Below are 27,865 nucleotides of genomic sequence, written 5' to 3'. Positions count from 1 at the left end.
TTCCTATCCTGAAAACAGACTTTCCAAAAGTATATGCTGTAAAGTTGGTGTAATGATTAAATGAACTGAGGTAAAGTTCTTAGAATAATGAACTGGCAATGTGTACAATAAATACATTAAAATTATTGGAACCTTATTTTTAAGTTATTCTGTACTACATTATCTTGTTTTTGCTTTACCATTTATCATTATTTTATCATTGAATATAGGTCAAAAAAGGCAATCTAATAACATTTAGCCATAATCTCCTTAACTAACCTTGAAATCTAAACCAATTTAAAAAATGGAAAAATTCAGGTTAATGCAACAAGAAACATAGATATATGTGTAACTCTTCTCAAACTCCAATTTTGCTGCTAATCCTGTTATAATGACCAGGTTTCAAATATCTCGTAGCCCTACAATTCCAATATACTATCAATAGGAACATTCAAAATGTCTAATATTGTCAGTAATCCTTTACATAAACTGCTGTTACCTCTCCAACTTAAAATGTACACAAACGGAAAAACTATACACTAATTGCGCAACAGGGCCTCAAATGTTACAAAATTGATTCACCACCAGACAAAGGTTAGGAGTAAATCAGACCAAAACTTTTTATTTGGCAAAACTAATCATTACTAATAATCACCAATTACTGCCAGAAACCTTACATACATTATTTTGTTAGATTATAACAAGTCTAAGAAATAGTCCAGGATGGACAATCTTGACTGTCAACTTCACTAGACTGACAGATGCCTAGGTGAGTAAAAAACAAAAAAAAAACATTGAGTGTGTCTGTGAGATCTCTTCCAGTAAAGACTATCTAAGGCAGGGCTGGGAATGTGGCATAGTGGTAGAGTGCTTGCCTAGCATGCATGAAGTCCTGGGTCTGATTCCTCAGTACCACATACACAGAAAAAGCCAGATGTGGTGCTGTCGCTCAAGTGGTAGAGTACTGGCCTTGAGCAAAAGAAGCTTAGGGACAATGCCCAGGATGTGAGTTTAAGTCCCAAGACTGGCAAACAAAAAAGAAAATAAAGATTAACTAAGACAGGGAATATCTGCCCTGAATGTGGGCAGCATCAACCAACAGGCTAGGGGTATGGGTGAAATAGAAGGGAAAAGTGATGGAAACAGCTAATAAATAGCACAGGCATTCTCTCTTCCTGGGCACCATGTTGGAAACTGTTCTGCTCTGCCACACACTCCTGGACATCAGGTCAGTATGTTTAAACAGTGAGCCCAAAAACAAAATCATTCCTTCCCCAAGTTTAGGGCAGATATTTTGTCACAGTGATGTTTTAGTACACAGGCCTTTTATGCTAGTTTATAAGAAAAAAAAATACATAATGTACTGAATTTACAGAATTCACAGACAAGGATTCAGAGAAACAACAAAAATCTTTCTTGAAGATAAAACACAGAAGACAACTTCTGATTTTATTTACAAACAGAATCCTAATCTTGATCAGTAAAAAAGTTTACAGTTAAAGAGCCAGGCGCTGGTGGCTCACACCTGTAATCCTACTAAGGCGGCTGAAATCTCAGGATTGCAGTTCAAAGCCAGGTGGGGCAGAAAAGGTCATGAGACTCTATCTCCAACTAATCAAAAGAAAAAAAATGTAGCTGTGGCTCAATGTGCTAGAGCACTAACCATGAGCAAAGAGCTCAGGGACAGTGCCCAGGTCCTGAGTTCAAAAAAAATTGAAAAGAAAAGAAAAAGTTTACAGTTAAAGCATTAGAAATTTTTACTACTTCATTATTAAAGAAAAATTAATAAGGCTTCATCCATAAGGATCTAAAATTCATACTGAGTAGACTCATAATTACACACCATATACAGAGATTTTTGGAAGACAAACCGCTTACCTTTGGTGCATGCACACAGTCTATCTGTACCCGAGCAGTAAATGACAGAAACAAATGTGTCCTGTTCCTCAGTGCCCTCCTTTTTGGGAGGTTCCACTTTGGCCAAAATTTCAAAGTTTGAAAGATCTAATATTTTTACAGATCCTCCCTGAGTGGTTATTACCAAATGTCCAAGAGTAGAAATGTCAGACTTCTTTTCTCTCTCGATCCCATTCTTTGAGGTCAGCTGAACTTCCTCAGAAGGTCCCTCACAGTCATCTTCTCGATTATCCAATATATCTGGTGGAAGCAGAATCAGCGAGGTAATTGTGTCCTGGGGATCTTTGATATGCTGGATTTTTACTGGCTCCTCTTCTAAAGTCACTATCCGAGTGGCATAATTCATTTTGTAAAGTACTAAATATCCACCACTAACATTCCTTTGTTCAGGATGAATTATCAAAGGAGTCTGTACATCTGCTGGTGATTCATGTTGGATTACATTAATATTTGCACCATTCACTACAGCAAGATTTGATTCCAGCTCACCTTTTCGCCTACTACATAGTGCAGAGTTTAATTTATTTAAATTATTCAAGGCCTCTACTTGATTTATTGCACTCAAGGATTCAACAGGGCATGTCCGCAGTCCTACCAATAAATGAATTCCATCAGCACAAGGAGTTATTGAGTCTATACAAAGGTTCTCCTCCTCTGCAAACTTAGGAAGTCTCAAGCACTGAACCAAAGTCCCAGGCTTGGGAAACACAGAGCTCCACTTCTCAGAATCTGGAGAGGTAAGGGTGGCTGCTGCATCTGCAAATTGCTGAATGTAAGTCACGGGAGGATCCTGCAACAGCAATTGCTCCTGACTGTCCAGCTCCATTTCAATAATCTGTGGAACTGTAAAACCGTCATCGTGCAAAGTTTTACTCATAATATTATTCATCTGTGAAAAGATTTTTCCTGTCTTATCATCAGATTCTTTGATGCTATAAAGAAGTAAAACGGGTAAAGTCCTCCTTACCAGAGGAGAATTTAGTTCTGAATTAGGGCAAGACTCATTGTCAGTTGACCCTTGTTCTGATATACTTTCACCCTGAGTTCTGCTTAGACCATCTAGTGACCTGTGAGAATTACTACTAACAGGCGAAGTGGCAGGAGATTTATATGTTAATAAACCTCCAGCTAACAAACATGGAAAGGGAATGTTGTGTTGTTCTTGGTGCTTTTCCTTTGTCTTTTCACTCTTACAGCTTGTTAAGCAAGGATTTGCCCCAAGTTCTTCAAGATCCTTAACAGTATCTTCAAGCACATTTGCCACAATCTCCCATTGAAGTTTTTCAGGCTGCTGGAGAATGCTGAGTGCTGTTATATCAAGGCTTATTTCCATGGCTTCCTTCTGTGATGTATGCCCTTCAAAAAAGAACATTAATTAGATATAGACTAGTATGTAGTTTAATTTTTAATTCATCATGTCAGTGCATTATAAGTCTTAAATTTAAAAGAAAATTTGATTAACTATGAAGTAAGTCTATTGGAGAAATCATAAAGGTAACCAAAGGACTCAAAATTATTTTCAATTCAGACTATATTATCTTGGTAATGAGGGAGTAAATTTGTGCATGCGTGTATGCGCTCACGCATGTGTGCATACACGAGTGCGTATGTGTATGTGTCTGTGTGTGTGTCTGTGTGTGTGTGTACCAGTCCTGGAACTAGAACTCAGCTTCTGGGTGCTGTTCCTGAGCTTTTGTGCTCAAGGATAACACTACCACTTGAGTCACAGTTCCACTTCTGGCTTTATTTGGTAATTAACTGGAGATAAGAGTCTCATGGAGGCACTGGGAAGGTGGCTCAGTGGTAGAGTGCTTGCCTTGCACGCCTGAGGCCCTGGGTTTGATTCCTCAGCACCACATAAGCAGAAAAAGCCGCAAGTGGGACTGAGGCTCAAGTGATAGCACATTGGTCTACAGCTGAAGAGCTTGGGTACAGCGCCCAGGCCCAGATTTCAGGCCCCACAACAGATAAAAAATTTTAAAAACAGTCTCATGGACTTCCCTGCCCATGCTGACCCTCAGATCTCAACCTTCTGAGTAGCTAGTAACAGCCATGAGCCACCGACTGGCTGCTGGTTAAAACTGTTGTAAAAACAGAAAATTAAAACAGAGCACAGTGGCTCATACCCCTGGGACTACTTCTGAAGCAGAGACCAGGAGCACCATACTTTGAAGTAACTGGTGAAAAAGCAGGACCTCATCTCAATCAACAAGCCTGGCTTGGTTGTACATGTCTCCTATCCAGCGAAAATAGAAGCTTTAAGTCAAAGCATAGTAGTCTCATTTTCATGCTGAGCAAAACCTATCTGAAAAGTAACTAAAATTATAAATTACTAATTAATAGGCTAAGAATGGGTCAAGAAGCAAATTACCTGCCAAGAAACCAGAAAGCCACCCTCCCTCAAGAAAAGGAAATAAAAAGTTAAAGAAATTAGGATGAGCTGGTCGCCAGTGGCTCACACCTGTAATCCTAGCTACTCAGGAGGCTGAGATTTGAGGATCACAGCTCAAAGCCAGTCAGATCAGGAAAGTCGTTGAGACTCTTATCTCTAATTAAAATAAAACCAAAGAGACACTGTCACTCAATCAGTAGAGCACTAGCTTTGAGCTGAAGAGCTCAGGGACAGTGCTCCCACCCAGATTCAAGCCCCATGACTGACAAAAAAAGAAAAAAAAAAGAGGGGGGGAGGGGGGAAGGGGGAAGAAACCAGGGTATCAGTGGGTAATACCTGTAATCCTAGCTGCTCAGGAGGCTGATCTGATGATCATGGTTTAAAGCCAGCCTGAGCAGGAAAGCCTATGAGATTCTTATCTCCAACTAACCACTAAGAAGCTAGAAATGAAACTGTGGTAGAATAGAGTTCTGGGCTGGGAATGTGGCTTAGTGGTAGAGTGCTTGCCTAGCAAGCATGAAACCCTAAGTCCAATTCCTCAGTACCACATACACAGAAAAGGCCAGAAGTGGTGCTTAGGTCAAGTGGTAGAGTGCTAGCCTTTAGCAAAAGAAGCTCAGTAACAGTGGCCAGGCCCTGAGTTCAAGCCCCATGACCAAGAACAATAACAAATATATATATATACATAGAGAGAGAGAGAGAGAGAGAGAGAGAGAGAGAGAGAGAGAGAGAGAGAGAGAGTTACAAATAACAATATGTTAGAAGACAAATATTTACGTTTAGTTTAAAAGATATATATTTTCCTATGGATGAATAAACTATTTGCAAAAGCTCAAATGAAGCTATTAAAATTTTTGAACTAGAAAGGTTTTTTTTTTTCACAGCAACTTTAAAATTGTACAAAAACATAACTCCCGGTTACAAGTTAAAGCTCTACGCCAATCACAGGTGACCAATGACCAGCTTGCTATTTTTATTTTTTTATTTTTATTTTTTTGCCAGTCCTGGGGCTTGAACTCAGGGCCTGGGCACTGTCCCTAAGCTTCTTTTGCTCAAGACTAGCAGTTGAGCCACAACATAACTTCCGGTTTCACATGCATGCTAGGCAAGCACTATAACACTAAGCCACATTCCCAGCCCCAGCTTACTATTCTTCAACCAATTAAAACAATGCAATAGTAACCTGTGTTGAAAAGAACAACAGAGTATAGGAACTACTATTTTTGTCAATCTAAACCTTTTCTTTTTCTTATGCTGTACTAAGATTTGAACTCAAAGACCTTTAGCTTTTCCATTCAAAGCTAGCCCTCTACAACTCAGGCCATATCTCCAATCTCGAGTTTTTTGGAGTTAACTGGAGGTAAGAATCTTATGAACTTGACTGTCTAGGCTAGCTTCAAAGCACAATCCTAAGATCTCAGTCTCCTAATTGGCTAGGATAATAGACATGAGACACCGGTGCCCTGCTAAAACTATCTTTAAATACAATCAATGATTTTTCTAAAACTAATTATGTATTTGTACATGGCACTTTCTGGTGCCAATTCAGTTTCTTTTCATTGCTAATAACTTCAAAACTGAGAGTTAACTCAAAAAGTTAATCCAGTCTTTTTTATATTAGCTTTAAAGGTTGCATGACAATTCAGAATTTAGAGAACATTTACTATTAATAATAATTATAGTTATCTGATAACTACTATATAAAATCAGTCTTTTCTAAAGAGATATGTTATATATGTCCTTAACATGCTCATGACATTTAGCAATGTATTCAAAATATTAAACCTTGTTGGGGGAGCAGTGTACTGAGGTTTGTTTGCTAGACAAGAACTCTATCACTAGAGTGAAGGCCCTCAGCCTTGTTGTTTTAAATATTGAGATAGGGTCTCACATTTTCCCCAGGATATCTGTAATAAAATCACCCTATGCTTCCCAGTGAGGCTGGGGTGACTGAAAGGCTCTACCATGCCAGTTTTTTCTGTTGAGATGATGTCTTAGTAGCTTTTTGTCTCAGCTGGTCTGAAAGCATAATCATCCCAACCTCAGCCTTCATATCTGGGATAACAAGTAAATGCAGCTTTTGAGAATCTTGCAAACTTTTTATCTAGGTTGGCCTAGAACCAAAATACTCTAATCTCCAACTCCTAATTAGGCTGAATTAGAGAAGTGAACTGCTGGTATCCAGCCCTTACACTAACATTTTAGTGAGTAGGACAGGAGGGGAAAAACTGGGAGAGAGCAAGGAAAGGGTTGACATTGTCCAAAAAAGAAATATAATCTTCCCCTAACTTATGTAACTGTAACCACCCTCTATACAGTATCTTTATAACAGAGTGTGTGTGTGTGTGTGTGTGTCTATCTGTCTGTCTGTCTGTCTGTCTGTCTGTCTGTCTGTCGTGGGGCCTGAACGCTGGGCCTGGACGCTGTCCCTGAGCTCTTCAGCTCAAGGCTAGTGCTCTACCACTTCAGCCACAGTGCTACTTCCGGCTTTCTTTTCCTGCTTATATGGTGCTGTGGAATCGAACTCAAGGCCTCATGCATGAGGGGCAAGCACTCTACCACTGAGCCAACCACCCAGCCCTATAACAATTTTTTAAAGCTTTTTGAAAGACTACATCTGATATGGCACTTAATGTTTTATGTGTTAACATAGTACCTAGAACCTTGAATAATTCTATATTAATAAAACTATTTTACATATTAGAAAATAAAATCATTTCTATAGAAAGTAACACTTTAATTCTTATAAAAACCACTTTGCAGACTAGGAAGGTGGCTCAGTGGTAGAGTGCTTGTCTCGTATGCATGAGGTCCTGGATTTGATTCCTCAGCACCACATAAACAGGAAAGGCCAGAAGTGACCCTGTGGCTCAAGACGTAGAGTGCTAGACTTGAGCTGAAGGGCTGAGGGACAGAGCCCAGGCCCAGAGTTCATGCCCCACAACCTACCAAAAAAAAAAAAAAATTTGCAATGCATTATTAGCCTTCCATACAAAATAACATTAAATTTTGAAGCGCTATAAGCCAGGCATAGTAGTGTTTATCTGTAATGCAAGCAATAAGGTGGAAGATGAAGAATCTTGAGTTCGAAGACAGCCTGGGAGACATAAATGCCCAGATGAGCCCATCTCAAAACACAATGAACCAGGTTCCTTTGACTTCATATTTCATAAAAAGACATTTACTTCATATCATGTTATGCTTATTTAACAGACTGTACTTTGCAAATAAAATACATATAACTTTAATTCCTGAATGTGTTAGAGATTTGATAGAACTATCAGTTTAATTCCGTTAGCTTAAATAGAAACTATTTAAAATAGAAACTATTTAAAATTTATTATGTAAAACTATGTTATTTACTACTGATTCAAGATCTCTGATATATATTTCAGTTTTCTGTGTTTAACACTGAAAATTTTAAGTTTTAACTAAGAAATTTAGAATTATATGGCATTTAGCTTTACCTAAAACTGTACAAATCCAAAGATTTTAAGAATATACTAAGATTTTTTTACATACCTGTCACGGAATCTGATCTGGAATGTTCCTCACTGTCTGAATCCTCCAGCAAATCATCACTTAAATTAAAAGATAAAGTAAAAATAATTATAACTTTAAAAGAAATACATATCAGGCACACAGAATGTAGGTTAACAGTAGAGCAATTAAAAGATCAGTTTCAGGCAAGTTTTACTGGCTCATACCTATAAACCTAGCTACTCAGGAAGTAGAGACCTAGAGGAGCAGGTTTGAAGCCAACCCAGTTAGAAAAGTACAGGAGACTCTATCTCTATAGTGGAGGTATGGCTCAAACAGTAGAACACCAGCCAACCAACCAAGGAAGCACTCAAGAGACCCTGAGTTCAAACCCCAATACTGGCATAAAAAAGAAAAATTTGAGAACACGGCACTGGTGGCTCATGCCTGTAATCCTACCTACTGAAGAAGCTGAGATCTGAAGATCAATGTCTGAAGCCAGCCTGGGCAGAAAAAGTCCAAGGGACTAATATCCAATTAATCATCAAATATATTTTTATTAAATTTTATTATTATTATTATGAAGGTGACATTATAGAGGAGTTACTGTTTCATAAAGCAAGTAATGAGTATATTGCGGGGGGGGGGGGGGGGGGGGGCAATGTTACCCCTTCCCTTCACTCTGTTTTTCCTTCCCATCCTTGCCCCACAAACAAGTTGTAGAGTTCATTTTCAACATAGTGTCCAGTGAGTACCACTGCTGCATTTCTTCACCCTTTGTCCCTCCATTTCTGTGTCTTCTCCTAACCTCCCCAAAGACTGAATCACTGAAGTTCTCCATAGCTGTGATACCTGGTTGAATGGTGTAACTTATCTAGATCTGTTTTCATGATAGCACTGTGGTTGGGACTGAGTTTTTAAGGTCCTGCAAGCTTTAAAGCTTGAGGAACAGAAGATTTAAGGTAAGAGTTCTAGTCATATTTATGCTTATTTACTAACTACAAATGGCCTATTCAAAGGATGAAACAGTACAGAAAAACAATCAATAGTACAGATATGCTAAAGACTCTTAACTCTCTCTCTCTCTCTCTCTATATATATATATATGTATGTATGCATGTATGTCCCTGAGGTCAAGGCTAGCACTCTTGCACTCTACCACCTTAGGCACAGTGCCACTTCTGGCTTTTTCTGTGATTAACTGGAGATAAGAGACTCCCAGACTTTCCTGCCCAGGCTGGCTTTGAACCATGATTCTCAGATCACAGTAGCTAGGACTAACTACAGGCATCAGCTACCAACTAATTTTTATGATTTTTGTTCTGACAATGCTGTTGTTATGACAGTAAGTTTTTCATTTCTTTTTGGCTCTTTGGTTTTTGTCAGCACTTTATGAAGAAAACACACATAGAGTTTTTGGAAAAAGAGAAAAATGCCCTCGTTTGTAAAGACAAAAAATCTATTTCTTTCTCATTCTTTTTTGCGGTTTTTCAAAATTTAGATGGTATTACTAATCATTGTAGTTGTTATATGGTTATTCTATATTTTTATGTTCTAGAAGTGTATCAGTGTGTTTGTAGTGGTACAACCTCTCCATGCGCAATGTTTGTAGAAAACGTAATTTCTTTCTTTTGCATGTGCATGAGTGCATGTGAGCATGAGCGTGTACATGCATGAGTGGCTGCTGATCCTGGAGCTTGAGCTCAGGGCATGGGCACTGTCCCTAAACATTTCTGCCCAAGTCTAGGCTCTAGGACTTGAGCTATACATCAACTCCACTTCCAGCTTTTTTTTTGCTTCTTTTTTGTTTTCTTGTGTGTGTGATGTTGAAGTTAAGTCTTCCCTGCCCAGACTACCTTGGAACATAATCCTCAAACCACCTGCATGGTTATAATTACAGGTATGAGCCACCAGCAACTGGCTAGAAAACAGAACTTCTATTCTCATGGACCTGACTGCATTGAAATGTATTGTTTTATACTTTTTCATGAATCATCCTCTTTTTCAATGCCAAACCACTGTTGAGGAAGTATCAGTAATATCCATGAATTCCTATCAAATTCATGAGCTTTATCTATACTCAAGACACTAGAGATTCTTTTTAATATTGTTGAGTTTCCTGGTCCTTTTTCTTATTAAGACACTTAAAAAATATTCTTTTGGGGCTAGGAAAATGGCTCAGTGCTAGAGTGCTTGCCTTACATATATGAGCCCCTGGGTTCGATTCCTCAGTACCACATTAGCAGAAAAGGCCAGAAGTGGTCTTTTCTCAAGTGGTAGAGGCTCTAGCTCAAGTGGTAGAGCACTAGCCTTGAGCTGAAGGGCTGAGGGGCACTGCCGAAGCCCTGAGTTCAGGCCCCATGACTGACAAAAATAAAAAATATTATTTTCAAGCCAGGCACCAGTGGCTCACACCTGTAATCCTAACTACTAAGGAGGCTGAAATTTGAGGATCATGATTCAAAGCCAGCCCAGGCAGGAAAGTCCCTGAGACTTATCTCCAATTAATCACCAGAAAACCAGAAGTAGTGCAACTTGAAAAAAAATTAGAAACCTATCAGGAGTTAAAAATACAGAAGAGCAATTTTACTAAAATGTTTTCACAATGACTGTATACCAATTCACTGCTGACTAATGTTATATAGTTCTAAATAATTAGGTCTTCTTTCCTCATTTAAGGTCATTTCCCTATTAGCAGTGCAATTTACTCCCATTATTTAAGCTATAATAAAAAAGGGAACTTAAAATCATTCAGTTCAATGCCTATATGGAAAAATTTAGGCTTTTTTTTTTTGAGGGGGGGGAGGGGGACACCTTAGGAATGAAACCCAGGGCCAAAAATGTGTTAAGCATACACATATTCTTAGATGACTACTCATCCTTAGATGACTACTTCCAAATAGCATAAACTAAAACTGATAATAATGCGTATTTTATAGATTATGGAGTTTCTGAATGAAAATCACAAATCTTTCAGATTTCTAACACATTTATTTTCTAATCTCTTAAAATAGAAATTTTTTCTATCTATTTAAACAAAACAATGAGAACATAAAATGTTGAGAAATAAATGTTATTAAAAAGTAATTACATACCTATCTCCTTCCAGTTTTGGAATATCTGAGCAACTAGAGGAATCTTCCAGCCATGCCAAAGTTGGTCTCCTTGAATCAACTCCTGAGCTTGGTTCTCCTGACAGAATAAGCTGTTGTACAATTGCTGGATCATAAGCATTGATTTCAAACTTTAAGTGAACCTAAGCAAAAGAAAATCCTATGTTCAAAACTAATTTTCTTTTCCAATTACAAATGTGTTACTGCAAAATGAAAACCTACCTTCATAAGTTTGGAAACATCCCAGATGCAGATCTTTCCTCGTTTAGTTGCAGCAGCTAGAAAATGAGGACAACTCCCAGATCCAAAGCAGGATATCCTGTCAGTTCCATCTGTACACGGAAACTGTGCAGGACTTGTTGCAAGAGTGACTGACAGTGGTACGTTCTGTGTGTGCTCACCTTTCACAAACGGACAGTTTGGGGAATGTCTCTCATGTTCAGACCTTTATGCAGATTCAAAAAAGAAACTTAACAATAGCAAAATTAAATTTGTTCATTAAAACAGAACTCCAGGCTCTTATATAAATAACAAGTAACAGAACTACTAAAACTCTCAATCGAGGCTCAAGGAGTAGCTTGATGGTTCAAACCACAGCACAGCCTGTAACCTTGAATAACTAATGTATTGTTTGCAATTCCCTACACTAGTAGCAAGCACTATAAATGGCAATTCATACCACAAAGTTTAGTAAATATCTTTTAAAAGAGAGAGAAATCTCAGCTGGAGAAAACAGCTAGAAGAATTATTCAAGTGGTATAGCAGTTGACTGTGAAGTACAAGTTCCTGAGTTCAAATTACACTACTGTCCCCTACACCCCCCAAAATATAAAAAGACACGTGTGAATACCTTATGCTATAATTCTAGCTACTCAAGAGGGTGAGATCTGAGGATTGCAGTTCCAAGCCATTACTAGCAGGTAAGCCTGTAAGGCATTCTTATCTTCAATTAACCACCAAAAAGCCATAAGTGGAGCCCATGGCTCAAGTAATAGAATACTAACTTAAGCATAAAAGCTCAAGGACAGTGTCCAGTACCTGAGATTCAAGCCCCAGGACGGCCCTTCCTTTTTTTTTTTTTTTTTGATATATGAAAATACTGTAATGAAACCTATTGAAATGGTTGTTGTAGAAACACTAGAGTAAAGGAGAGTGATAGGAGAGATTGATTGGAATACATTGTATACATGCACTGAAATCCCACAGTTTAATTAATGTATGTTAATACAATTTTTTTTTTTGGGTCCGGTCATGGGGCCTGAACTCTGGGCTTGGGCGCTGTCCCTCAGCTCTTCAGCTCAAGGCTAGCGCTCTACCACTTGAGCCATAGCGCCACTTCCGGCTTTTTTCTTTTTGCTTATGTGGTGCTGAAGAATCGAACCCAGGGCCTTGAGCATGCAAGGCAAGTGCTCTACCACTGAGCCACCATCCCAGCCCTACAATTTTTTTTTTAAATACCTTACATATACACTATTGGCAGAACTTAACTAACAAGTGAAAGGCACTGTTTGATCACCACTACAAGCAAACAAAAACTCCATGTCTTGGGGCTGGGAAAGTGGCTCAGTGGTAGAGTGCTTGCCTTGCATGCCTGAGGCCCTGGGTTCCATTCCTCAGCACCACATAAGCAAAAAGAAAAAAGCCGGAAGTGGCGCTGTGGCTCAAGTGGTAGAGCGCTAGCCTTGAGCTGAAGAGCTGAGGGAGAGCGCCCAGGCCCAGAGTACAGGCCTCACAACTGGACCCAAAAAAAAAAAAAAAAAAACTCCTTGTCTTATAGATTAATACCTCAGTGGACATGATAACACATGCCTACAATGCCCACGTTCAGGAGTTTCAAGCAGGAGGAACGTGAGTGAAGGCAAAATTCCATTTAAATAGTTGAAGTTCAAGGCCAGCCTGTGCTACAACAGGCAGACCCAGTCTCTAAAAATGACACACACCCATTTTGACAACTTTATCTTTTATGTCTTTTTATAATTTTTGTAATTTTATAATCTTTTTTTTAATTTCAAGGCATCATTTGAAATGTCAGAATTCTACCAAAACAAAAATGACCTCGTTTTTCTTATCCCTGGCAAAGGAGGATAGAAAACTACTCATGACACATCCCTAACATGTGCATGTTTTCTTTTTACACTGCACCTACAATGTACTTTATTTACAAGATAAATTATATCCCAGGGCCTGGGCTAAGGGTCCCTGTGCCTCTCTGTGCTCAAGGCTAACACTCTACCACTTAAGCCACAGTGCCACTTGCAGCTTTTTCTATTTATGTGTGCTAAAGAATCAAACCCAGGGCCTTCATGCATACTAGGCAAGCACTCCACCACTAAGCCATATTCCCAGTCCCTCATCTACCTTTTCATATTCCACTGTCAAGCACACATTTGAGACAGCATCCCCTCAGGCAAAATCTTAGTTTATTTTCCTCCTTTCCACACTTTCCTACTACCTGGGGTTTAACTTGGTGATAACTGACTCATGGACTTTCCAGCTGGGACTGGCCTCAATTGTAATCCTCAGATCTCAATCTACTGAATAGTTAGAATTTAAGGTAGGGGTGACTCAACACTGCCCTGAGTTTTAACTTTTCAAAACCGATTTACACTGGATGCCAGTGGCTCATGCCTGTAAACCTAGCTACTCAGGAAGCTGAGATCTGCAACTGCGGTTTGAAGCCAACCCAGGCAGAAAAATCCCTGTGAGACTCTTATTTCCAATTAACCACTCAAGTACTAGAAGTAACTCTGTGGCTCAAGTGGTAGAGTGCTAGCCTTGAGCACAGAGGTTTAGGAACAGAACCCAGTTTCTGAATTCAAGCCCCACAGCCGAAAAAAAAAAAATTGTTTATAGAAGTTATTCATAACCAGTAACCACTGTTTTAACATATACATTTCTTTTTTTTTTCTAACATATACATTTCTAAGCCAGGTACTGGTGGCTCATATCTGTAATCCTAGCTACTCAGAGGGCTGAGATCTGATGATTGTGGTTCAAAGCCAGCCCAGGCAGGAAAGTCCAAGAGACTCTTATCTCCAATAAACCACTAAAAAACCGGAAGTGGTTCTGTGGCTCAGAGTGACGGAGCACTCACCTTAAGCTGAAGAGCTCAGGAACAGTGCCCAAGCCCAGAGTTCAAGCCCCACGACTGACAAAAAAATAAAATATATATATACATACATTTCTAAAATATTTAATAAGTTTATAAATATGAACATAAGACTATATTTTATATATATATATATATATATATATATATATATATATATAAAATTATAAAAATACATGAGGTTTGGGGGCTGAGGTGTAGCTCGGAAGCAAAGTGCTTGCCTAGCAAGTGTAACATCCTGGGTTCTATCCCCAGTACCAAAAAAGAAAAGACAAAAATAAAATTAAAAAACAAATGAAGTTGGTTTTTTTTTTTTGGGGGGGGGGGGTCCAGTCGTGGGGCCTGAACTCTGGGCCTGGGCACTGTCCCTCAGCTCTTCAGCTCAACGCTAGCGCTCTACCACTTGAGCCACAGAGCCACTTCCTGCTTTTTTCTTTTTGCTTATGTGGTGCTGAGGAATCTAACTCAGGGCCGCAGGCATACAAGGCAAGCACTCTACCACTGAGCTATCTTTCCAGCCCCAAAATACATGAAGTTTTAAAAAAAACTTTTTTTTGGCCTAAACTCAAGGCCTGGTCATTGTCCCTGAGCCACTTTTGCTCAAGGCTAGTTCTCTACCACTTGAGCCACAACACCACTTCTGGCTTTTTCTGAGTAGTTTATTGGAGATAAGAGTCTCATGGACTTTGCTGCCCAGACTGGCGTCAAACTGCAATCCTCAGATCTCAGCCTTCAGAGTAGCTAGGATTACAGGCATGAGCCATCAGCGCCAGGCTACCATTTTTTAATACAGATTAAATAATGTTTTGAGAATCGATATGGGAAAATTAAAAAAAATCTATATTAAAATGGTGTGTGTGGTGTGCGTGCGCGCGTGCGTGCGTGCGTGCGTGCGTGCGTGTGTGTGTGTGTGTGTGTGTGTGTGTGTGTGGGTGTGTGTGTAGATAAGGTGAATAGAAACAAAGATACCCTGGCTTGCTTCTGTAGAGAAAGACTACATTTACCAACTAAAAACTTAACCTTAATTGGACATTGTTTCATATTCAACTCCCAATCTGTAAATAAATGCAAAACGCGTATTATACATATTAATTACTTTCAAATGTAAATATGGACTCCATATGTAAACTGCAATAGCATTTTGTCATTTGTGTACTCGTTTTTGTGTATGTGGTGGGGGATAATTTAGGGATTCAAAAGAAGGCTTCACGGGCTGGGAAGGTGGCTCAGTGGTAGAGAGCTTGCCTTGCATGCATGGGGCCCTGGGTTTGATTCCTCAGAACCACATAAGCAGAAAAAGCTGGAAGTGGCGCTGTGGCTCAAGTGGTAGAGCACTAGCCTTGAGCTGAAGAGCTGAGGGACAGCGCCCAGGCCCAGAGTTCAGGCCCCACAACTGACAAAAAAAAAAAAAAACAAGGCTTCACAATGGCAAGTGTTCTACCGCTTGGTGCTGGTACCTCCAGACTTGCAATATGTTTAGCAGTTTCACCTCAGCCATAACCTGGTATGCATTCAGACTTTGAACTAATTTTCCTACAGAATAAGTGGTATATCTTAAAAACAAAACTTAGTTTTATCACTTATTACCCACATTCCCTTTAGCAAATTTTACTTTGTTCATTTTTAAATAATTCCTATATTTAACTTCACAAACTATTTTTTTTTTGGGGGGGTCCGGTCGTGGGGCCTGAACTCTGGGCCTGGGCGCTGTCCCTCAGCTCTTCAGCTCAAGGCTAGCACTCTACCACTTGAGCCACAGCGCCACTTCTGGCTTTTTTCTTTTTGCTTATGTGGTGCTGAGGAATCGAACCCAGGGCCTTGAGCATGCAAAGCAAGCGCTCTACCACTGAGCCACCTTCCCAGCCCCACAAACTATTGAAGAATATTATTAGTTCCCTTTATAAAAGTGAGATTAAAAGTAGTACCTACTTAAGATAATGTGAGGATGAAATTAATCAAAAACAAATTCAGTGCTGGGAACCAATGGCTTAAGCCTGTACATAAACCTAGTTACTCAGGAGGCTGAGATTTGTGAATAACAGTTCAAAGCCAGCCCAGGCAGTTAAGTCCATTAGACTCTTAACTCCAATTAACGACTAAAAAGCCAGTAGTGGAGCTGTGGCTCAAGGCTCAAATGGTAAAGTGCAAACCATGAACACCAAAGCTCAGGGATGGCACACATACCCAGCTCATGCCCCAAGACCTGCACCACAAATCAATTAATTAACTAATAGTAGCTAGTATATAGTATTACCTAAATATTTGCTATTATTTTCAGCATTCCTATTCAGATATCAGAGTAGCTATCTGTAGAAATTCCATCTTAATATGTAATATCTAATGTCTAACCAGGCTCTAAAATTTCATGCACTATAATGCCAAGACCTAAAATTACTTCAAAATGAGGATGTGTAGAGTAAGTACCTTGTCTGTGACAGTCTTTTCTCAATGAACCAGGAAAATTCAACTGTTGACCTTAATCATGCTACTTAATTTATCTTAGTCTTCTAGCTTTTGATCAGAGGTTACTTTTCTATTATTCTTTGACACTTCTCTCGTGTAGATTTTTTTTGGGGGGAGGGAAGGAGGGAGTCCTAGGGCTTGAACTCTGGACCTGGGCAATGCCCCTGAGCTTCTTGTAATCAAGGCTGGTGCTCTACTACTTGAACCACAGCAGTACTTATGGCTTTTTCTGTGATTTATTGGAGATAAGAGTTTCACAGACTTTCCTGCCCAGGCTAGCTTCAAACCACAATCCAAAGATCTCAGCCTCCTGAGTAGCTGGGATTACAAGAGTAAGCCACAGGCGCCCAGCTTCCCATGTAGATTTTGGAAACTATGAACCACAGAGACATTGTATGTCAACAGATATGACAAGAGTATAGAAAGGCCCACTTCATTCTCTTAGAACAATGAAAAAAATACATAAAATGTGTAAAAAGGCCAGGAGTGAAGGCACATGCTTATCAACCCAGCACTTAAGAAGCTGAGGCAGGAGGAATTCAAGGCAAGCCATGTGCTCTGTAATGAATTCAAGGCCAAAGTGTACAACACAGCAAAACACTGGCTCAAAATAACAAGGAAACAATCAAGGTTACTGTATCAAAACCAAAAAAGTGAAGAGCACCTGCCTAGCAAGCATGACGTCCCGAGTTCAAATGCTGGTCTCACTAAATAAGGAGAAAAAAAAAAAGGCCAGGCGTCAGTGGCTCAGGTCTGTAATCCTAGCTATTCAAGAGGCTGAGATCTAAAGATCATGGTTCAAAGTCAGCTCAGACTTATCTCCAATAAACCACTAGAAAACCAGAAATGGTGCTGTGGCTCAAGCAGTAGAGTACTCACCTTGAGCTGAAGGGCACAGGGACAACACCCAAGCCCAGAGTTCAAGCCCCACAACCAACAAAAAAAAAAAAGTAAAGCAGTACTTAGAAGCACATTTGTAGGGGCTGGGAAGGTGGCTCAGTGGTAGAGTGCTTGCCTTGCATGCCTGAGGCCCTGGGTTCGATTCCTCAGCACCACATAAGCAAAAAGAAAAAAGCCGGAAGTGGCGCTGTGGCTCAAGTGGTAGAGCTCTAGCCTTGAGCTGAAGAGCCAAGGGACAGCGCCCAGGCCCAGAGTTCAGGCTCCACGACCAGAACCAAAAAAAAAAAAAAAAAAAAAAGAAGCACATTTGTAGGATTAAGTTGGTGTATTATGCCCAGAAACTCAAGACTCACCAAGGTTCATCAGTAGGTTCCCAACAAACGAGACATACACTACAGGTAAAACACATGGCTCTATCATCTCCAGATGAGGCAGGCTGTAAAATTTTTGAGAGACATAAGTTAATCATCATTAAAGTAGCTTATTAATAAAAACTTTTCTTTAAAGCTATTAATTTAAAATACTATACTAAGGAAAATAAAGTTAGGCTGTACTGGTATTTAATATGGATTTTTTGATAAATTTATACCTATTGACAAGTGTTCAAAAATACCAGGTTTTAAAACAGTAAAGAAAAAAATATCAAGTGTTGATAGCAAAACATAGAACTCAAATATCTGAAAACTAATATTTTTTGGGGGGAGGGCAGTACTGGAATTGAATTCAGGGCCTCATGTATTTCATTTGCAAGGCAGGTCCTTTACTACTTGAGCCATAACCTCAACCAGTCTCTTTATTTTTAAAGAAGTCTTGTGTTTTTGCAAGGGGCCAGCTTCTGATGGTAATTCTCCTACCTATGCCTCCTAACAAGTGGGATTACAGAAGCATACCACCATACCTGGCTTGCTGGCTAACTTTTTGCCTGGACTGGCTTGAAACCATGATGCACACAACTTCTACCTCCCAAGTAGATGGGATTATAGGAAGGCACCACCATGCTGAGTAAAAATATTAATATATTTGACCACTTAGTTCTATAAAGGAAATTTATTACACATTTTAGAAGACTAAGAATAATCAGCACTAATATAGGAAGGAGATTCTGGTAATGTTATGATTTGGTATCTTTGCAGAGATGGACTATAATGAACACTACTTAAGAGAAAAAATAACAAGACCACTAAACAGAGGCTCTTTTAGGACATGAAAACAAATTGGATAAATAAAGTAAGCTGTTAGGAAGAATGATGACACTGAATTCTTGATCTAGAGAACCAATCTCAGTAATTCTAAAATTAAGACAGTCTCCAACAAACATGATTAAACAGAAATCTGACAAATCTGGAAGAAAATATATACAGCTATTTTCTTTGATTCTTTCAGAGTGGTAAGTCAGTGTTAACCTGGTCTATTATAAGCAAGTGAAGTCTATTCATTAAGCCTGGCTAAAATCCATTTTTCTTATGCTCAACAATTTAGTTCAGTGAAGTTTTCTTTTCAACTTTTTTTTGTTAGTCATAGGGCTTGAACTCAGGACCTGGATGCTGTTCCTTAGCTTTTATGCACAAGGATAGTGCTCTATCACTTTGAGCCATAGTGCTACTTCCAGTTTTCTGGTGGAAAATTGGAGTTAAGAGTCTCACGGGCTTTTCAGCCCAGGCTGGCTTCAAACCACAATCCTCAGATCTTAACCTCCTGAGCAGCTAGGATTACAGGCATAAGCCATCAGCACCCAACTTCAGTGAAGTTTTCTATAACTCATTCTCATTTGCCCTACATAAGCTATGACCAGTTTTCTTCACTAATATTTACTTTATTAACAGAGATATAACTGCATCTATACCTCTGCAACGTCTACATGTATGTCTTTATCAGCTCCTCATTACCAATGTTTACTTTGCAGTGTGTTATTTACAGTGCTACTTCTATAATTATATATGGTTAATTGTCTAAATCAATATTAAAATTTCAGGAGTAACTGTAAAGCTCATTTTACCTTCTAAAAGAAAGGTTCTTGGGGCTGGGAAGTTGGCTCAGTGACAGAGTGCTTGCCTTGCATGCATGAGGCCCTGGGTTCAATTCCTCAGCACCACATAAGCAGAAAAAAGCCAGAAGTAGTGTTGTGGCTCAAGTGGTAGGGCACTAGCCTTGAGCTGAAGAGCTGAGGGACAGCACCCAGGCCCAGAGTTCAGCCCCCAAAACTGGCAAAAAAAAAAAAAAAAAGAAAAGAAAAGAAAAGAAAGAAGAAAGGTTCTTTCACTGTAGCCCAAAATGGCCTCCAGCTCAAGATCCTCCAACCTCACCCCCTGAATGCTATGACTACAGTGTGTACTACCATACCCAGCAGCCTGTAAAACTATTGTTTTGGGGTTTTTTTGGAAGGGGGAATGGGAAGGGATTGAGTGTATATGCTAGTATAGGGGCTTATACTCAGAGCTGACTTCTTCATCCTAGAGCCAAGCATCTAGCCCAGCTTTTTTGTGATTAATTGGAGATGAAGATGGACTTTTTCACATAGACTGTCTTAAATTAGTGATCCTGCTGTCTCAGCCTCCCCTAAGTAGCTAAGAATACAGACATGAGTCTCCCATGCCAAGCATGAAACTGATTTTATTAATCACTCTAAACATCTACTTCTATGTTACAAAAGCAGAGATCAAAAACTAAAAATAATGCTGGGCATCAGTGGCTTATGCCTATAATCCTAGCTACTCAGGAGGCTAAGATCTGAGAATCATAGTTCAAAGACAGGCTGGGCAGGAAAGTTCATTAGACTCCAATTAGACATCAAAAAGCCAAAAGTAGAGCTGTGGTTCAAGCGGTAGAGTGCCAGCCTTGAGTAGAAAAGCTAAGGGACAGTACCCAAGCTCTAGTTTAAGGCCCAGGACTAGCACCAAAAAAAAAAAAAAAAATGAAAATCAACACCCATCCTAATAGACTACTTTCTAAAAAATCAAATATAGACTGTCAATTTGGTGCTAAAACAACAATTCCTAATCTGAGAGAAAATAGTTAAACTTTAAGTTAGTTGTTAAAGTAATTTTTCTCCATTTATACACAATACAGTACATAGGAAATAGCTAGTGTGACTCCTAATCAATAGAGTAGAAAAAGCAGAAGTCAAAGTACATGTGTACAAGCAAATAGGTAGGTAGATTGCATAAAACAAGATTTTGAAAAAGCATTCAAATGCTGACAATTTAACTAAAGGTTATAGTAGTATACTAAACAAAACAAATAGGATTGATAATAACTTTTACCTGATGATAAAATCCAGCTTGAGCCATGGGATCTGGTTGTGCCCACCTATAGCCTACATGTGGCCATGAGGTAAATGTCTCCCGTCTGTTAGCTTCACTATACATCAAAGATCTACAAGTAAACATACTTTATGTAATAGAAGTTAGGCATCAAAGTAGAGTAAAATTTATGTTCTTATTGAATTATGAAAAATGGGTATTATCTAATAACCAAATCTAAATTTTTAACTAAAAATAATCACTTTTAAGAATTTCCCTTCAACAGAGTTGGAAAAAATCTGACTAGTGACTATAATTAACTAATAATTCTGGGGTAGATTAAATTAATCAGTAAAGTATAATTAACAACCAGAAATTAAATCCTCAGGAAATAAAGAGGGAGCTATATGAGTTCATTACATGCCAAGTTTTGCCAAATTAAATTACAACCAAATTAACAGGTTTGTTTTTTTTTTAGTGTATTGAGTAGCCTATTAACAGAAGTTTTGTTTTATTTTTCCCTAAGTCTATTGAGTAACTATTATCAAGGAGGATTTGGGTGTTTTGTTGTTTTGTTCTTGCTTTCATTGTCTAAGTGGAAAGCAGTTTTCTACTCTTTCTCCAAAGAAATTCTTCTCCAAAAAGGCCATACTTACTAGGTATCAATGAAAAACATGAATACCTGGCCAGGTGTGGCAGCACATGCCTACAATTCCAGCATTCAGGAAAGGGAGGCAAGAGGATCATGAGTTCAAGACCAGCCTGAACTAATGAACAAGATTTTGTCTCCAAAAAAAAGTAAAAGTTGCCGGATGGTTCACGCCTGTAATCCTATCTACTCAGGAGGCTGATATCTGAGGATCGTTCAAAGCCAGCCCAGGCAGGAAACTCCTTGAGACTCTTATCTCTAATTAACCACCAGAAAACCAGAAGTGGCACTGTGGCTCAAGTGGTATAGTGCTAGCCTTGAACTGAAGAGCTGAGGGACAGCGCCCAAGCTTAGAGTTCAAGCCCCACGACGGACCAAAAAAAAAGTAAAAGTTTCATCAATGTATTCAAACTATAACTGAAAGGTGGTATTTTGAAAACATAACAGCAAATTTAAGGAAATGTTAAAACAGACAGATAGAAAAGTTTACTCTTCCTAAAACAAAAATGCAAAAACAGCAAGAGAAAAAAAAGAAAAAGTTATAAAGGTGATCAAAACAAGACCAGAAAAATAATTTTCTTAAACTATGCTTAAATTAATGAATATATGGGGCTGGGAGGGTGGCTCAGTGGTAGAGTGCTTGCCTTGCATGCATGAGGCCCTGGGTTCATTTCCTTAGCACCATATAAGCAGAAAAAGCTGGAAGTGGCGCTGTGGCTAAAGTGGTAGAGTGCTAACCTTGAGCTGAAGAACTGAGGGACAGTGTCCAGGCCAAGGGTTCAGGCCCATGACCGATCAAAAAAAAAAAAAAATTAATGAGTACATGACTTTCAATACTATTATAAGCATGGTTCACTCATACTTGCCTTCTTTCTTAAAGAAGGGTAGGGAACATTAATGGTGAAGACATTGCCTACCATTTGCACAAGCCCTGGGGTTAGTCCACAGAAAAGAAGGGGAAAACATTTGGAAGCTGGTAAACATTTCATTTACAGGTTCTATATGTCTTCAAATCAATCGTAGAATAGAAAGGTTCACTCAGTTGTACCACCACTAGACTATTAACTCAAACTTTCAATAGATATAAGTTCAAAGTCTTTAGAAGGCTCCTAGAGTCATTTTTAAGGAAACAAACACCAAAAAGACCATACCAAAAATAGTCTCTGGGTACATTCACAAATACTACAAAACAATGGATTTACTATCTCATGAATGCATTGCCTAAGTATAAATTTACCACAGCTTGCACTGGTTCCTTGTTTTTGTTGTTGTTGTTTTGTTTTGTTGGTCGTGGGGCTTGAACTCTGGGCTTGGGCGCTATCCCTCAGCTCTTCAGCTCAAGGCAAGCACTCTACCACTTGAGCCACAGCGCCACTTCTGGTTTTCCGGTGGTTTATTGGAGATAAGAGTCTCATGGACTTTCCTCACCGGACTGGCTTTGAACCATGATCCTCAGATCTCAGCCTCCTGAGTAGCAAGGATTACAGGCGTGAGCCGTCAGTGCCTGGCTGATTCCTTGTTTTTGTTTATTTGCCAGTCCTAGGGTTTGAACTCAGGGCCTGGGCACTGTCACTGAGCTTCTTTTGCTCAAGGCTAGCTAGCATTCTACCACTTGAGCAACACCAACACTTCTGGCTTTTTCTGTCAAGGTGGTACTGAGGAATCAAACGCATGGCTTCATGTATGCACTCTACCACTAAGCCATATCCACTGATTCCTTTAGGGGGAAAAAATGCAATTGTTCACAACTTTCAAAGGCAATTTTATCATCTCTGAGACAGGCATTGCTCCCAGAAAGTAACCCCTGCCCTAATCCTGTACTTTTAAATTTTCCTTCCCAAACATGTTTCCAAAGAATATTTTAATGAAAAGTCATAGCACTTAACACATGACAGATTACAAAAGAGTATTTTTCCCAAGAACAGAGATAATATTAATATATATTAATAATATAATATTATTCAAGAATGAAAGTGACTTGTGGGTAGGGATGTGAAGGGGAAAATGGGAAGAACAAGGAAGGGGCAACATTTTCAAGAGGCATTGTATTCACATAACCTGACTTATTGTAACTCTTTTATGTGACTACCTAATAAAAACAACACAATTTTAAAATAAGGCTAAACAAATGCAGCAATGATACTCACTAGACACTGTGTTGAAAATCAATTACACAACTTGTGGGTGTGGGGGAGAGAGGGAGTGGGAGAGTGAAGGAAGGAATGACAATGCCCAAAAAGACATGCACTCATGGAAATGGTGCTGTGGATCAAGTGGTAGAGCACTAGCGTTGAGCAAAAGAAGCTCAGTGACAGTGCCCAGGCCCTAAGTTCCCAGGCCCTGAGTTCAAATCAAGCCCAGGACTGGGGAGGGAGGGAGGGAGGAAGAGGGCGGGGGCTGGGAATGTGGCTTGGTCGTAGAATGCTTGCCTAACATGTATACCCTAGGTTCAATTCCTCAGCACCTCATCAACAGAAAAAGCTGGAAGAGGCACTGTGGCTCAAGTGGTAGAGTGCTAGCCTTAAGCAAAAAAAGCTCAGGGACAGCGCCCAGATCTGGAGTTCAAATCCCAGGACTGGGGGGAAAAAAAGGAAAAAAGGAAGGAAGGAGGGAGGGAGGGAGGGAAAAGGAAGAAGGAAAGAAGGGAAGAAGAGAGGGAGGGAGGGAAAGGGAAGAAGGAATGAAGGGAGGAAGAGAGGAAGGGAGGGAGGGAGGGAGGGAAGGAAAGAAGGAAGAAGGAAGGAAGGAAGGAAGGAAGGAAGGAAGGAAGGAAGGAAGGAAGGAAGGAAGGAAGGAAGGAAGGAAGGAAGGAAGGAAGGAAGGAAGGAAGGAAGGAAGGAACTCATTACCTAACATGAAATATAAAGGACTAAAACAAAAAAGGGATACAAAATTCTACCCAATTGCTAATACAATTAATACAAATAATATATGTACTAAAATGTTTAGCTAAGACAAACAGGGTAACTAATGGATCAGTCTGTCAAAAGGTAAAGATAAATAATGTAAATCAAACAGTCATAATTAAAACAATGGATGTTAAAAACAAATTCATTCACTATTACATTTGCTACCATCTGGACACACTATAAATTCAAAGAAAGTTACAATTCCCATTAATGAAAATACCAAAGTGAAAAATGCTGCATGAAAAGACAAATGTGAACATCTAATCCAATATTATAGCTTTAAGTGCCAGGTATGATGGCATAGTGCTGTAATGCCAGCTATGAAGGAGATGGAAATGGGAGGATTCCATTTACAGCCCAGTCCAGGAAAGACCCTATCTCAAACAAGTCAGAACTGGTAGTACACATCTACAATACCAGCTAGAAGAGAAACAGGAAGATTTCAGCCAGAGGCCAGCCTGGAAAAACTACGTAAGACCCTATATGAAAACTAAAGCAAAAAGGGACTGGTATATCTTAAGTGGTATGAGTACAATCCCCAGTAACTCACACACACACTACCACCACCACCATGGTTTTATATTTCAGTGTAGCATTTCTATAATGTTTAATAAGAATCTAATGTCATTTCAACTAGCACATACTCTACCACTTAAACCAAATATGCATATCTTGTAGCTTTGGTTTCTTTTACAATAGAACCTTGCATTTTTCCCCAGGTGGTTTAGACTGCCACACCAGCATTTTATTGGCAAAGATGTGATGTTGCTAACAGTAATCTCCAATTAATCACCAAAAAAGTCAGTTGGGGGCTGGGAAGATGGCTCAGTGGTAAAGTACTTGTCTTGCATGCATGAGACCCTGGGTTCGAGTCTTCAGCACCACATAAGCAGAAAAGGCCAGAAGTGGCACTGTGGCTCAAGTGGTAGAGCACTAGCCTGGAGCTGAAGAGCTGAGGGACAGCGCCCAGGCCCAGAGTTAGTTCAGTTCCCACAACCAACCAAAAACTAGTCAGAAGTACAGCTATGACTCAAGTGGCCGAGTACCATCCTTGAAACAAAAAGTCTGGGGTCAGAGGCTAGGCTCTGAGTTCAAGTCCAGGACCAGAAGGAAGAAAAACAAGCAAATTAAAAAATCTTTGCCTGGCACTAGTAGCTCATATTTGTAACCCTATCTACTCCGGAGGCTGAGATCTGAGGATCATGGTTCAAAGCCAGCCTAGGCAAGAAAGTCCATGAAACTCTTATCTCAAAAAAGCCAGAATTAGAGCTGTGGCTCCAGTGGTAGAGCTAAAATGCTCAGGGACAGCACCCAGGCCCTAATTTTAAGCCCTAGGATTCTCTCTCTCCCTTCTCTTTCTTTCTTTTCTTTCTTTCTCTCTCTCTCTCTCTCTCTCTCTCTCTCTCACACACACACACACACACACACACACACACACACACACACACCTCAATGCAAAATTACCATAACTGACCTTTTTATCAGAAAAATTACCACTTTCCCCATGTTCACATTTACATACAGTTTTTTAATGTCAGGTCACAATGGTCATCAATGGTAAAGTAATTCTTAGACACTAAATAATTGTAGACGTTTCCTCAAATATTACTAACTAAGGAATAAACTACATTTTTCAAAATAAAGCTCAGTATTTTGATACAAATGAGAATCTAGTTTTTAAATTTTAAAAATCATAATCAAATATTATAATTTTTGGCTGATCTAAAAACTAATAACTGAATCTCACTGTCACCTCTATATATAAGCAAGGATCATACCTGTCTACAGAACGGCCTGGCCCCACTCCAAGTTCTGGACGTGCACTAGGTAAGAGGTAAGACAATCTGTCCATCACTGAGGATGCCACAGGTAAGGCAGCAACATTTTGATTTATTTTCTTGAGTTCATTTACAATGGCACTGGCAATGGACTTCAACACATGATGCGGAAGATGAAATGTAACTGTGGCCCACTGAAAGAAAATAGGACCATAAGCAAAGGAAAATGTATTCAACATTTTTACCCCAAATTATAACTCAACCCATTAATAAGTATTTATAGCTTTAAATCATTTATCTCATTAGCTTACCATTTATACCAAGACTTGGCATTAAATTAAAAATGAAACTTCTTGGTCAGGCACTAGCGGCTCATGCCTGTAATCCTAGCTACTCAGGAGGCTAAGATCTGAGGATCACAGTTCAAAGCCAGCCCAGGCAGGAAAGTCAGTTAGACTCTTATCTCCAATTAACATCCACTTAAAAACTGGAAGTGGTGCTATGGCTCAAGTGGCAGAGTGCTAGCCTTGAGCACAAAAGCTCAGAGACAGCACCCAGGCCCTGGGTTCAAGCCCTACCAATGACAAAAGGAAAGAAAAGAAAAAGAAACGTCTTACTGGAAAAAGTCAAGTCAGCAAAGCAAAAAAGTAGTAGTATGTATGCTGGGCACAGGTGGCTCACCCCTGTACTTCTAGCTACTCCAGAGGCTGACATCTGAGGATTGTAGTTCAGATACTCTTATCTCCAATTAACCACTAAAAAAAAAAAAAAAAAGTGGAGCTGTGGCTCAAGAGATAGAGCACTAACCTTGAGCAAAAGCAGCTCAGGGACAACACCTAAGTGTCACACACACACACACACACACACACACACACACACACACACACACACACACACACACACACACACAGAAGATATAGATAGATAGATAGCCTTTTTTTTTTCTTTTGGTTGGTCGTGGGGCTTGGGTGCTATGTTCCTGCGCGCTTCAGCTCAAGGCAAGCGCTCTACCACTTGAGCCACAGGGCCACCTCCGGTTTTCTAGTGGTTCATTGGAGATAAGAGTGTCACAGACTTTCCTGTCCTGGCTGGCTTTGAATCACGATCCTCAGATCTCAGCCTCCCGAGTAGCTAGGATTACAGGCATGAGCCACCAGTGCCCGGCTATAAATTGCTTTTTAATGTTGTCTTTAAGCAACACAGTTCTGTTCCTAAACAGTAGTATAGTGACTATATTTTGGAAAGTTAATATTACCTGGAATGAAACATTGTGTGTCTCCCTTTTATAAAGCAAAGGAAAAACCACCTTAAAGACGGCATCTGACTAATTACGATTATTCTTTTTGTTGCATGAATATTCAAATACATATAAAAAGTATGTGTGCGCTTGCTGAGTAAACCAAAAGAATGACTGTGACAGTTTTTAAATCATTGTGTCTCAGTTTCTAACCTATACTTTAATTCTCTGTTCTGTCACATTGAGGCTAGTACAAGTTATATTTCTGCTTTGTCAGTTTCCTGGTTGTGGTTCTGCCAACAGGAAAACCAGAAAATATGACAGAAAGACTCCTCACTATTGCCATTACTAGTCACTGTTGCCAGCACTGTTTAAAGCAATACTGTAGTGGCAGCAGTACTACCATCAAGCATTCAACATCTCTTCAGATATATAACTCCTGGTTCCACAATCATCTTCCATGCTCCTAAGGTATCAGCTGGAGAGCAACCTTGAGTTACATGGGAGTATATTTTCTAAACTTCTAGAGTTTAAAAACTCCAATTTCTTTCTCTGCTCCTCCAGACCAAAATGAGAGCTGCTTCCATACAGATACCATTTCTGCGACCTTATATTCCCATTTTGCTTTGTCAGTTCTCAAATACCTGTTAAATGTATTTCTTACAATAAATTGTCTGAAATTAATAGTTGCTGCCTTCCT

The 27,865-nt window shown here is 39.5% G+C and overlaps 1 protein-coding gene across 8 annotated transcripts in view; it reads right to left on the bottom strand.

Annotated features, from left to right (window-relative positions):
- Nucleotides 1-27,865, bottom strand: part of Birc6 (baculoviral IAP repeat containing 6) — a 212,831-nt gene that overhangs the window by 159,527 nt on the left and 25,439 nt on the right. For all 8 annotated transcript variants that reach the window (XR_006150162.1, XM_042696666.1, XM_042696665.1 and 5 more), the window contains exons 4-10: nucleotides 25,929-26,122; nucleotides 20,614-20,725; nucleotides 17,707-17,789; nucleotides 11,104-11,326; nucleotides 10,864-11,024; nucleotides 7,811-7,869; nucleotides 1,858-3,252 (exon numbers count right to left, since the gene is read on the bottom strand). Coding sequence is in view for 7 of the 8 variants with exons in the window: in XM_042696666.1 (XP_042552600.1) it covers nucleotides 1,858-3,252; nucleotides 7,811-7,869; nucleotides 10,864-11,024; nucleotides 11,104-11,326; nucleotides 17,707-17,789; nucleotides 20,614-20,725; nucleotides 25,929-26,122 (2,227 nt within the window). In the remaining variant the exon portion in view is untranslated. The remainder of the gene's footprint in view (nucleotides 1-1,857; nucleotides 3,253-7,810; nucleotides 7,870-10,863; nucleotides 11,025-11,103; nucleotides 11,327-17,706; nucleotides 17,790-20,613; nucleotides 20,726-25,928; nucleotides 26,123-27,865) is intronic.

Source organism: Dipodomys spectabilis, unplaced genomic scaffold (assembly GCF_019054845.1).
Source record: "Dipodomys spectabilis isolate Male_0828 unplaced genomic scaffold, ASM1905484v1 ptg000210l, whole genome shotgun sequence".
NCBI classification, from domain to species: Eukaryota; Metazoa; Chordata; class Mammalia; order Rodentia; family Heteromyidae; genus Dipodomys; species Dipodomys spectabilis.
This window is presented reverse-complemented; position numbering and strand designations above follow the sequence as displayed.